This window comes from Lipomyces doorenjongii, assembly GCF_038497915.1.
Source record: "Lipomyces doorenjongii strain NRRL Y-27504 unplaced genomic scaffold V1508scaffold_80, whole genome shotgun sequence".
In the NCBI taxonomy this organism is placed as follows: domain Eukaryota; kingdom Fungi; phylum Ascomycota; class Lipomycetes; order Lipomycetales; family Lipomycetaceae; genus Lipomyces; species Lipomyces doorenjongii.
Window position 1 is genome coordinate 12,023 of NW_027118147.1, and position 12,093 is coordinate 24,115.

Genomic DNA, 12,093 nt, shown 5'->3' on the forward strand with positions numbered 1-12,093 from the left:
GTGAACAAAAGATCTTGCTCTGGGGAATCCTACCCAATCTAGGTTGCATATCGCGTTGCTCCGATAGGTGGATTACCGGGAGCTGTCATAGCATGCCTTATCGCAGGCCTTTTCTGCCCAGCAGTGCACTTCACTGGTGGTGCAAATTTGTCCCCGAATTTGGAATATAAGTTGAAATAACTGCAGAAATCGTGGGTGTCAGGGAAATGCCCTCAAATGCGGCTACACCAATGCGAATACCACTCGCGGCCTCACATAGCCAGGGTCCAATGCATCGTGACGTCAGACCGTATCGCGCAATGGCGTAGGTGACGTCACCGTGCGACACCAACTAAATATTACCCGGCACTGTTCTGCTAGGAGAGCTTCGAATAGGGTCGGCCTGCCCCAGGAGCCCCAGCCGCGCTCTCTACTGTAAACTAATAGCTAATCCAGCTTCAATACCCGTCTCGCAACGGAATCTCCTTTTCTGCCCGCTCTCACTAACACAAGCAACCGTACACACCACTACCGCACTCAAGATACTCTAGCTGCCTAGGTTGCAATCGCCACGGATGTTGTGCGCACGTCGCCACTGTTGACGGACCTCGTCCCCGAACACTTCACTCACTTGCCTGTTCAGTGACCGGCATATATCGCAGCGGTATTTAACACTAGCAGCCTAGTCGAGACCGTAACTTTCACGTACTTCCGTCCTCGCCATACTTTCTACTTTTGTCGTCGACGATTATTGAATTCGCAGTGGCCATCCACTCCCGTGATGGCTGCTGACGACAAGATATCGCACCCTCACACTGATGTTGATGCTAGTTCTATGCCTGCAGCGGCAGTACAGCCTTTGCCCCTGCAGCCTGATAACTCGTCGACTTCTACGTCTTCTGCCGTATCATCGTTAACAACGTACACATCTTCGGACACAAGCTGCCAGGATTCGCCTGATATACATTCCAAACCCCTCGGATCCACAGACACTTCGCCTATCGCTGTGTCGGAAGAGCTCTCGCCCTCGACTGTGGCACAACGCAGAACACGCGACTGGAGCCTTGCACAGGAACCTACCACGGACGCGCGTATGGTGTCCGATGAGAACTTACGGTCGACGGTCGCAGCCCCACGAGCGTCACATTCCGCCTCACCAACGTCATCGCCGGTTCCGTCGAGTGTGCCAAAGTCACCTACTGAAGCTCGCGCGGCAATTTCGCCTCACAAACTGGATATGGACACAAGTCAACTGACGATAGACAATTTACGAGAGGTCAGTGTCTTTTTTCTTTTAAAAGGGTTTGGTTCGAGGTCTTCGATTTTCGGATGCTCGGACGTTGGGCAAATGAGATCATGACTCAGCATAATTTTTCGAATATTCTATAAGTGGACGAATTTTGGACAGACTTTTGTAGAATTGCGTGATCTGTGGTGGTTCCTTCTATCGGGCTGATCATCCATCGCTACCGCTAGCCACCTGATTAGAACGATTGGGACTATTGCACCGTCAAATTTGAATATATGCTGATCATTTACAGGCGGTCAGTGTTGCACAGGTGTCCAGTTACCAACACTTGGACCGAAAATCCCCTGGCAGCAAGAAATCTATGAGCTCTCCAATTGACCAGAGTCCATTTAAGTTACGCGAAGCTACGGTACTTCCCTTCCCTGAACATACGCAACTGGCGGCATCGGCGACGGAATCGACAGCCAAGGTTCAGTCTATGCCGGCACGGGAAGTAGCAAAACCTGCGGCCATGGCAGGCTTTTCTTCAGTGCCAACAGAATTTATTCCAAGCTATGATGATCTGGAGATACCCACACCAAAACTGTACGATATGGCACTGCAATTGAATGCGGATCCAGGAGTCGGTGAATATTGGCGCAACTTGACCAAAATCTTGGAAACATTTTATATGGCGAAGCGAGTATCGTTGATTGCGCCCAATGATCTTACGGATATCGCGAACACGCCATGGGGTCTAAAAGGCGTTTGGACATCAAAATCATTACCATGGGCATTGTCACGACTACAACATCATCGCGGATCGCAAGTCGCTGAATGCATAGAGCGAGAAGCAGATAACAAGAAAGAAGACACGATCATGGAAGATGAGGAAGACTGGGAAGACATGTTTGACGAGACCGAAATCGGGTATGACCGCCCAGACAAAATGGTGTCACCGGACTCAGAGGAAGATACGGACGCTGAATACAGCAGTACCCCTGTTGAGCCGACAACGCTACCTATGAGACGGATAATGCGACAGAAATCCGATGGTAACACCTTTGACAATCATACTGCAGATGATATTGCCGGCGAGATCAGCGATAATGAAGATCTACCATTCTTATCAAGACGGCAGACGGATGTCACGCATGGCATTGCGAGAATCTACTCTGCTCTGAGGCCGCTTGAGTCGGATATTGACCCATTAATTGACAGTCTAGGCGTCAGTCGAGTTCTTCAGAGAGGGAAAGTTGTCCTCTTGCAACGAGAGTATCGCAACTTTCAGGACACCGCTACTGGCTCGACGCAATCGAAGGACAAGACTGCGGCAACCGAGCCACGAGATCGCCGGCACTCTACAGCTCTGTCTCCGAGCCTTCGAGGGTCAGTGCAGTCGAACACTGGTGATGAGTCAGTGTCTCTCGAACGACCGCCACTTTCACATCGTAGTGCGTTCGCAGAGAAGAAAGACCGATTGAAGACAAAGCTGAAGCCGAAGTTGAGGGACCCATTTGATGATGTTGGTGCAAACTTAGTGCTGCAATCTGCATCTGCGGATTTGCCATATGAAGACTACGAACAGGCGTTACTATCGCCATGGTCACATTCACCGGCACCATCACCAGCTATTTCGAAAGATAATCAGGAGAACCCTTTTTTTATTTCTACGATATCGCGCGCTGATGATGCCTTTGCGTCACCAGAAGAGAAAGCTACGATGTCCCCGTTAGCGGATATATCTGCACCAGTTAGGGCTATCGGACTCGAATCAAGCTATTCGGTCATTCATATTCCTTTGATCCATCCTTCAATATCACGGTCAGTGCGTGCTCCGGGATCTCGAAAACGACACATCGTGCCGATCGCGATTATCTCGATATTGTCGGATGTTATCCCGTATCCGATGAATCTCGTGAAGTCATTAACAGCGTTTGCACCTCACATGGCTTCCTCTTACTCGCTCGCAGAAGCGCATTCAAATCTTCGCTATCAGATCGAAATGACAAAGAAAATAAATTCACATCATTATCATGATGGCAGCCGTTATCACAACCACAAACATCATCACCGACAGTCTCGAAAGTCCAGCGTGATGACTCACAAATCCAGCAGCTTTGGTGGAGTCGGTAGTGGCAGCTACTTCAACTTAAATCAGTTAAGCGATTCTGGAGGGTCATCCGCTACATCAACGCCTACGTGGGAGACTTCGAGCGGAACATTGTACGACGCGGCTGGCGCAAACAATACGATGACGTCGTCGCCTACAATTCCCTCAAGCTCAAAGACAAGCACTGCTGGCCCATATTTCTCGGCAACAACTAGTGCCAAGGCATCACCCGCCGTCACACCGGAGGGACCACCTCCAGACATTGGTTCGCAACCACCATCACAGTATAGATTCCGGCGAACCGGTAAACCCAACAGTGGTTCAGGATCACTCCGGTCGACGTCACCTCCACCAAAGTCGCCCATATCATCGTTTTCCACGTCTACATCTCCCGTACCAACCCCGTATGCGGCGCAATCGATTGGTCAGGAACCGCAGCGTCTATCTCGACGGAAATCGGACGGCTGGTCTCAGATGCCGCCCCCATCGCCGAGGCTGCTGAGAACCATTATTGACTCGATTCCAGTACATTTATATATTGCGGAACCTGAGACTGGTGCGATTGCGTGGGTTTCTGCCCGTGCTTTGGCGTACTGTGGTTTGACACCAGAGGAATATTGTCGGCAGCCTCAAATCCGCAGATTCCATCCAGATGACCAATTAATATTTGAGCGAGCATGGAGAAATGCGCTGAAGAAGGGCGATTCACTAAGTTTGCAGCTTCGGATTCGACGATTCGATGGAGCATACCGGTACTTCGTAGTGCGGGCTGTTCCATTACGTGATTCAAAGGGCTCGATTGTGCATTGGTTTGGTACGAATATGGACATACACGATCAGCGCATGGCAGAGTTCGAGTCATACAAGCAAAGTGAAAAGCTTGCCAGTGAAAGGAAATATCGCACTTTGGCGGAGTCAAGTCCATTGATTGTTTTCACTGCGACGGAGAATGGAGGCCTCACATATGCAAATTACCAATGGCTACAGTACTCGGGCCAGACAGTCGAAGAAGTAAAGAAGTTCGGGTTTTTGGCGAACGTACATCCAGATGATAGAGAGAAGTGTGCCCTGCCTAATGCGTCTAAGGAGAGCCAGTTTTCTACCGAAATAAGGTTGCGAAATGCCGGGGGCCAGTATAGATGGCACCTTGTCAGATGTGTCTGCGCAGGTGCGGTGGGACCGCGGCTATTTGCTGCTTCCACTACTCCTGGATTCAAAACAGAGGGTGCGACCGAGTTTCCTGGCATCTCCGGTCCAGTTTCGACTAATAGTGACGACGATCAGACAGCTGATCTTGCCTGGTTTGGAACATGTACTGATATAAATGAGCACAAGTTAGTTGAGGAGAAACTCCAAGAGGCAAAAGATGCGGCCCAGCGAACTATGGAGTCCAAGGCACGATTTTTGTCGAACATGTCGCACGAGATCAGAACGCCTCTTATTGGTATCTCTGGTATGGTCAACTTCCTCATGGATACTACACTGACCGCGGAACAATTGGATTATTGTCATACAATTTCCAGCAGCTCGGAAGCATTGCTATCTGTCATCAACGATATTCTGGACCTGTCGAAGGCTGAAGCGGGTAAGATGCGTCTCAACAAAGAGTGGTTCCATATCCGATGGCTCATTGAGGACGCCAACGAGTTGCTTAGCACACTTGCGATATCAAAAAATCTCGAGCTCAACTATATCGTGGAAGAGGATGTTCCTCCCCTCGTTAATGGTGACCGCATCCGAATCCGGCAAGTCCTGCTAAACATCATCGGTAACGCAATCAAGTTCACGAGTCGCGGCGAGATCTTCACTCGTTGTTCGGTCCAGAAGCGAAACCAGCATTCGATCATGTTGCATTTCGAGTGCCACGACACTGGTGCTGGATTTACCAAGGAAGACGAAATTTTGATGTTTAAGCCCTTCAGTCAGATAGATGGTACTATGACGCGCAAGCACGGTGGCAGCGGACTTGGTCTTGTTATCTCTCGTCAGCTTATCGAGTTACACGGTGGTACTATCCACTGTCGAGGTGAGAAGGGTAAGGGTTCGACCTTCTACTTTAGCGCGGAGTTCGGACTGCCTACGGAGGAAGACCGCCAGTTCTCTAGCCCACGGCCTAGAAGTGGTTCGCACCGATGCTCGTCATCTTCAGCGAATTCGGCAGATAGTACTGCACATCATGTGGGGAACAAGCGTTCACCGCTCTCGCTGCGACCTACTGCTCCAACTGTCCAGCAAACGGGGAATGTATCAACACCGCAATCATTGCCATCTCCGATTACTGAATATCCATTGTCCTCAGCAAATCCTCTGACGCCTGAGGTTTTGTCTCCTGGTTCTATTGCTCCCAACCCGAGTGCTACGACCGCGGAGCGACAAAAGAACATTCAGTTCAAAGGGTTAGATCCTCGGAATATGCGTTTCAGGATTCCATCAGATGCCCGCAAACAAGAGATGCAAGGAGAGCTGTCTCCGGAGGCGTTGACGTTGTCGCCAGTTGAGAGCACCCTGTCGACTGATGAGGCTGCATCTGAGAAGTCTCGAGTATTGGCGGTTGTTGTGTGTGAGTATCCATTCACCACTGAAGCAATCATCCATCATATACGCGAGTCACTTCCTAGCGACACCATTCTAGAGACATCGCATGTTACGAATTACGAGGCGGCTTGTGATCTCATTTCGACCCTTGGATCGCATCCTCCGGGCTCTGACTATCATCAGCCACTTACGCATGTTATTATAAATGTCCCCGACTATACCGAGATTGTTTCGCTTTCGGCCAAAGTATTTGTAAACACTGACGTGTACGCGAACACCAAAGTGGTAGCCATCACGACGCCGATGCAGAAGACGGCTATTTTGCAGAATATGCGTGCAGATGCATCTGGCGCATCGTCGACTATTCCGGAGAAGAGCAACTTATCGATAGACGTGACTGCTTTAAGCGACAAAGATAGCGCACTTCCGCTGACACAAGGTGACTCTAGTCGAAACAGCACACTAGTGGATTACAAGATTCTTGAGAAGGAGTACGCCACGCGATTCTACTGCGTTTCCAAGCCCTTGAAGGTGTCGCGGATGGCTGCTGTTTTTAATCCGTCTCGCGCAAGTTCTGGTGGTACAGGGTCTTTTCAGTGCTCACTCGAGGAGAAATCCGGGTCGAAGGAACAGAGCTCAGTCGCATCGCGCCGCAAGTCAACGTCAAGAAAGAATATTTTTCGTGAACTGCAGGCAGCGGTCGGGGATAAGGGCTATCATGTATTGCTTGTCGAAGATAATCCTGTCAATCAGAAAGTGCTCCATCAGTTCCTTGCTCGAGGTGGCTTGACCGTGGATACGGTTGCGGATGGCGAAGAGTGCGTTCAGAAAGTATATTCCTCAGGATTAGGATACTACGACTTGATTATTTGTGATCTTCATATGCCGCGAAAAGATGGTTTCCACACTTGCGCGGAACTCCGGCGATGGGAAGACGAAAATGAAGTTGTCGACCGGGTTCCTATTGTGGCTCTAAGCGCGAATGTGATGTCTGATGTCGCTGAGAAGTGCGCGATGGTTGGGTTCTCGAGATATGTCTCGAAGCCAATTGACTTTATAGTCTTCAAAGGTGGGTGGGCGACTGTATTGGGTCACAGGCACAACTGATAGCTAATTGTTGCGTAGATGTCGTTGTCGAATTACTTCAGGGAAATCAGGCATCAATGAGCAGTGAAGATTTGTCTACTTAATTCAATTCGTTGTTCATATTTCTAAATTTTTTGTGTAAGTGAAGTTTCTGCATGCATTCCAAGTGATAGACTAAATAATGCCAGTCCCGGGTTTATATCAGTTACAGAGCGTGAATTGGGGTGTCACAAACTATTGTTTAGTATTGTTGTCTCTGTGTTTTGGTAAAAGCGGATGCATTTGATTTATTAAGTGTATGAGTATGAGTATGTGGTATGTGTTATAAGATTTGTTCTGGTTTGTTTAGGGTTTTGTTATACACTGATTGTTTTGTTGTTGCCATGCAATTTTTTAATTGGTTAATGTTTACTTAGTGCAAGGGAAAGGATGGATGGAAGTCAATTGTTTATAGTGTGGGCATCTTGTATGGACAATGTCATTTGTCTTGCTTCATAACTTGCTTTATGATGACTATACAAATATAGTCGAAAAATTTATGTTACATATATATTGTAGCTTATAATGGGTGACATTTTAATGTAGTACCTATCCTATCCCATGCCATAGACCGAATCATGCCTTCCGAATTCCGAAGTCGTGAAGAATACGCTTTTGTATTGATCAACCTCTGAATTTGCGTAACGTAATCTATGACGTCAGCCATTAGCGATATTGTCCAGCACATAGCGATGTAAAATAGTCATCATTAGGTACCTCTGCAGCACGCTCAATATGCCGTTGCCGTAAGACTTTATCGCCAGCCTGGCGAGCTTCGATGCTAGCTTCCCTCAACAATCTGATGATCAACGTCAGGTTGAACTCAGCCACAGCTAGTGACTTGTAATCAAATTAGATTATGTTACATACTCTTCGATAAATAATATATAATCCAGATACACCTATTCGAAGCAATAGCCGTTAGCCCAAGACAAGGAAACCAGATGATCAGCGACTAACATACGAGAACGTCTGCCCTTTTGGATATATTCGTAGTTTTAGAGTTCTTTTTCACGATACGACGGAATGACGATCGAGGGAATAGGCGGCCCATGATAAGTATCGCAGTTGCCGGCTACGAATCAGCTAGTTTGCGCGAAATATTCGGCATGATATATTTGTTGACTCAAATGTGGGGTGGTTTCACTCGTCGGGGAGCCGCAAGGCACCAGCACGTGACTAGCCGGCATGCTGTAGTGAGACTGCATCGTCGGCGAATAAATTTTCCTAACCGAAGAGATTAAAAATCGCTTTGCTTCTGGAATTGCGAAATTGCGGGAGTTAATTATCAGAGAGGCAACTGAACAGATAGCGGTGAAAGCGACACTGTGGAACACGACTTTGTATGTGCGAGGCAGTCTAATCAATTCCGATTTCGCCTTCTCCAATCCTCTACACCAAAGCCCCCAAAAATATCTCGTGAAAGCGAGTTTCAGCCAGACACTACGGGAACACCATAATTCCGACTGCCAAGGCATCAGAATCGGTCACAAATTCTATTTGCAGTCTTCACAATTTTTGAATAGCACCGGCATGCAATGGCCGATCTTAGAGGCGGCCTCGATCTGCCAGACTCACCGCGCTCGTTGTCCGACCGCTACCTGCCACCAGCGTTAGTCCTCGCCTCGGCCACCAACATGACAGTCGATATGGGAGGGTCTGTCCAGGCCATGACGTCTCCTTTACCGACGCCTACAACTCCACATGACGTGTCCGCTGATTATAATCCGGACAGTCAGACTGTCGAGTCTTCTTATTTGGCAGGCAGCACCAGGACGAGCCAGTATCCGGCCGACGAAAACTACGATGGGGACATCGAAGGGATACGTTTGCCTGAGCTGCTACAAAGTGTAGAAGCTGCTCCGAAGGACCTACCAACGTCACTGGAATTTGGTACGCTACCTGCGACCGTTCGCGTGCCCCAGCAAATCGAGACTGAAGGGTATGACCCGTGGCAGAGTGATTCTGCACAAATTGTTACACCCGCGCCTGTACGCGCAGATCTTGAGTTTCCGCTAGTCTCCAAGCTTGGTGGCTCGCGTGGTGTTATTGATGATGATGACGACGACGAGCGAGTGCGCGAAAGTACGCGACGCCTGCAACTGATGCTGTCGGCCACGCCCCCTGGGCCGTCGGAGGACGAGAACCAGATGAGCGTGGACGAAGTCCTACATGATCTTACGACTACGGCAGAGGAGAAGCGGCAGACTTTGCAACACTTGTTCATTGTGGCCGCAAGTAATGGCGATATGGATAGGATTCGGCGGATCCTAGAAGAGGCAGATGCTAGGGGTTACGTGGATGTGAATATGCCAGACGACGAAGGAACGTGCGCACTGATTTATGCCGCATGCTTTGGGCACAGGGACGTTGTCAGAGAATTGGTTGCCAATGGAGCAGAAATCGACCAGCAAGATAAATGTAAGTCCGTTCCTAGACTCTCTAACTTCCACCGTTGCTAATGTATCCGAATAGTCAAATGGTCACCGCTGATGTGGGCAACGACCAACAATCATGTGAAAATTGTCAGATACCTGCTGGAAAATGGCGCATCTCCAGATATAAAGTCAGCTACTGGCAGGACTGCTCGCGACTTTGTGGGTCCTGGCAGTGAAATATCCGGACTAATTGGAGCTGACTCCAAAGGCGACATCGGGCTACGTGACCTCGAAGGCTACTACATTGACGGCAATAATTCTCCTCTTCGCTGCGACGAACAACTAGCCGAAAGTGATTTAAAGCGTCGCATGCTGATGGAATCTGCGTTCAACCTCGACGTAGATTTCTCAAGACTTGAAATTGATGATCCAGTAGACGACGGCCTGATGGAGGAAGCAGAATTTGACTGGGACCATTGCTTACCAGATCAAATGTTTGTATTCTCGGCCGAAGACATACCGAAGATTTTGGATCTCGCTATAACGCGAATGCAGCCGCTTCGATCCCCATCGCAAAAGCCAGTGCCGGCAAATGTGTTATTCTTGTCCGCTCGTTTTGCGCACTATTATGGCGCGCCAGAGCTCCTGAAGGGCCTGTTGCTCCCAGCTATTGAGCGGATAAATGACGTTGTTGAAATGCACGAAGACGACATGGCCTTCTTAGCATTCTGGCTTTCTAACGTCACGTTGCTACTATACTACCTCCGTAAAGACACCGGTATGATGGAAGCTACAGTTGAGTACCAACTGGAGCTCACAGAGCTCGTGAGTGACATATTTGTCCTTTTTATTCGCGACGCCGAGCGCCGCCTTGATCGCGTGCTCGACTCTGCGATCCTCGACCATGAAACAATCCCTGGTCTTGATGATATTCAATTTCAGCGTGAATGGCGCATCTTCCGGTCCGCAAAGCGGCAGGACAGCAACCGTGCCGGTAGTCCTGGATCAGTCGGCAATAACGGACCAGACTTGGAGCAAGTGCGCCGGCCATCGGCCACGAAGATGGCGTTACCTGCACCGCGGAACGCGACTTCTTTGCTGAGCTCGACCTTATTCGTGCTCGATCTGTATGAAATTCACCCGGTCATCGTACTGCAGGTGATAGGTCAAATATTTTACTGGCTTGATTCTACCATATTCAACCGAATAATGACGAATCGGAAATATCTTGCTCGCACAAAGGCAATGCAGATCCGGCTCAACGTATCTGCCATTGAGGATTGGGCACGTGCAAATAACCGACGGCCGTTAGCTACTGAACCAGGAGTTGGCGGCTCAGGATCTAGTATGCTGCACGAGAGTGTCGCGGACCTTGCAAAGCGCCATTTGGCACCGCTCGTGCAGTTATTACAGTGGTTGCAGTGTTTTTCGAGCTTAGGTGACGACAAGGATGGATTGATTGCCACACTGCAGCAATTACCATGTTTGAGCGCGGAGCAGCTTTTGCATGTTGTGAAGCGTTATCGGACCGAGGTTGGCGAAGATCGGATATCTAAGAACGCACTGAAATATCTTCGTGTGCTCGAACAGCAGCAGAGTCAAGCCCACAACAAGGCCCCAGCAGCTCGGAAGTCGAGATTATTCAATCAGACTCCACCGACCGCACAGGTACCAATCCAGACAGGATCATCACATTCCCGCAATTCGTCTCAGTCTCACGAATTGTCCGCAAATGGCCGATCTTCGCTCGAAGTCACAGACAATGGCAACGCGGCTGTGTCCCCTCATTCAATGGCATCTCCATCAGCATCTTTTTCAAAATTTGAATCTGCATTCGCAGAACACAGCGCCAATACAAACAACACGTCATCAAGCGACGACGAAGAGCCGCGAAAGACAGGCGTCTTTTTAGATATAAGTCTCATCCTCCCCTTCGTCCTCCCAACCACGACGGAAATGCTGGTAACATGGGGCGCCGGGATCGGCGGCACGAATCGCGCACAAGCGCAACGCCACGCGCCGGTTCTTCCCCCGGAATACGTCGCAAAATTGGATGCGACTTCGAGCTTAAGCACCGGGGTTCCGAGTGTGAAAAGCGGGATGACGGGGACGAATGGGAATAGTGGTGGTCGCACCCGGGATAATTCTTCGGCTAGTCGCTATTATTATAGCAGTGGGAGCCCCACGAAACGGGGCATGGATGAGGTTCGGAACGATAGTTTCGAGAGTATTCGGACAGGTAATGTGGTTGGTGCAGAGGACGAGGAGATTGATCTCGGCCGTGCGGTCGCCGAGGAACATGGCAGACAAGATGCGCTGGATAGTTCGCCTACTGCGTCTAAAGTAAGCTCTTTGGAACGCCAACTAGGAATGGAAACTGAGCTAGGGGTGGAAAAAGAGGAGGTCAATAATAAGAATGGAACATGGTATTAATTGGAGCATCTCAGGCATATTTTGTATTGTAGATCATGTTGGGTTTCAACGTATATGGGTTTGGATGTCTATTGGGATTATTTTGTTACGATTTGAAGCTAATTGTGGCGATGCATGAAGTTATTCTTCCCCTGAGAGAGATGGTGCGGCTGAAGAGTAAGCTATAAATGTAATACACCATGTATATTTGTGCTTTAGACGTCGCAAAAATGTAAGATGTTACGGCATATCTGCTCAGGATAATCACTCATCACGCTGATGCAAAAAATTCGTCGGTTATAATCGAAAATGAGTTTTAGTGG

At 49.1% G+C, this 12,093-nt stretch overlaps 3 protein-coding genes across 3 annotated transcripts; 2 read left to right on the plus strand and 1 right to left on the minus strand.

Annotated features, from left to right (window-relative positions):
- Window positions 1-386: 386 nt before the first annotated feature.
- On the plus strand, window positions 387-7,534 carry V1508DRAFT_425327 (uncharacterized protein). Its single transcript, XM_066941415.1, has 4 exons — window positions 387-1,255; window positions 1,521-6,924; window positions 6,981-7,079; window positions 7,130-7,534. Exons 1-3 carry the CDS (start codon window positions 761-763, stop codon window positions 7,043-7,045), a joined length of 5,964 nt encoding a protein of 1,987 aa, XP_066793205.1. The 5' UTR covers window positions 387-760; the 3' UTR covers window positions 7,046-7,079; window positions 7,130-7,534.
- V1508DRAFT_425331 (uncharacterized protein) lies at window positions 7,409-8,320 on the minus strand. Its single transcript, XM_066941416.1, has 4 exons — window positions 7,945-8,320; window positions 7,851-7,882; window positions 7,698-7,779; window positions 7,409-7,631 (listed from the first exon to the last, which is right to left on the minus strand). Exons 1-4 carry the CDS (start codon window positions 8,032-8,034, stop codon window positions 7,605-7,607), a joined length of 231 nt encoding a protein of 76 aa, XP_066793206.1. The 5' UTR covers window positions 8,035-8,320; the 3' UTR covers window positions 7,409-7,604.
- Window positions 8,166-12,007, plus strand: V1508DRAFT_425334 (uncharacterized protein). The gene is made up of 2 exons (XM_066941417.1): window positions 8,166-9,401; window positions 9,456-12,007. Exons 1-2 carry the CDS (start codon window positions 8,519-8,521, stop codon window positions 11,789-11,791), a joined length of 3,219 nt encoding a protein of 1,072 aa, XP_066793207.1. The 5' UTR covers window positions 8,166-8,518; the 3' UTR covers window positions 11,792-12,007.
- Window positions 12,008-12,093: the final 86 nt, after the last annotated feature.

Bases quoted from the DNA above. Each gene is read 5' to 3' on its own strand.
- V1508DRAFT_425327 (XM_066941415.1), top strand. From the start codon at position 761: ATGGCTGCTGACGACAAGATATCGCACCCTCACACTGATGTTGATGCT. The intron at 1,256-1,520 runs GTCAGTGTCTTT...GATCATTTACAG, and splicing joins CGATAGACAATTTACGAGAG to GCGGTCAGTGTTGCACAGGT. The intron at 6,925-6,980 runs GTGGGTGGGCGA...ATTGTTGCGTAG, and splicing joins TGACTTTATAGTCTTCAAAG to ATGTCGTTGTCGAATTACTT.
- V1508DRAFT_425331 (XM_066941416.1), bottom strand. From the start codon at position 8,034: ATGGGCCGCCTATTCCCTCGATCGTCATTCCGTCGTATCGTGAAAAAG. The intron at 7,780-7,850 runs GTATGTAACATA...GTTGATCATCAG, and splicing joins TATATATTATTTATCGAAGA to ATTGTTGAGGGAAGCTAGCA. The intron at 7,632-7,697 runs GTACCTAATGAT...CTGACGTCATAG, and splicing joins ATATTGAGCGTGCTGCAGAG to ATTACGTTACGCAAATTCAG.
- V1508DRAFT_425334 (XM_066941417.1), top strand. From the start codon at position 8,519: ATGGCCGATCTTAGAGGCGGCCTCGATCTGCCAGACTCACCGCGCTCG. The intron at 9,402-9,455 runs GTAAGTCCGTTC...GTATCCGAATAG, and splicing joins AATCGACCAGCAAGATAAAT to TCAAATGGTCACCGCTGATG.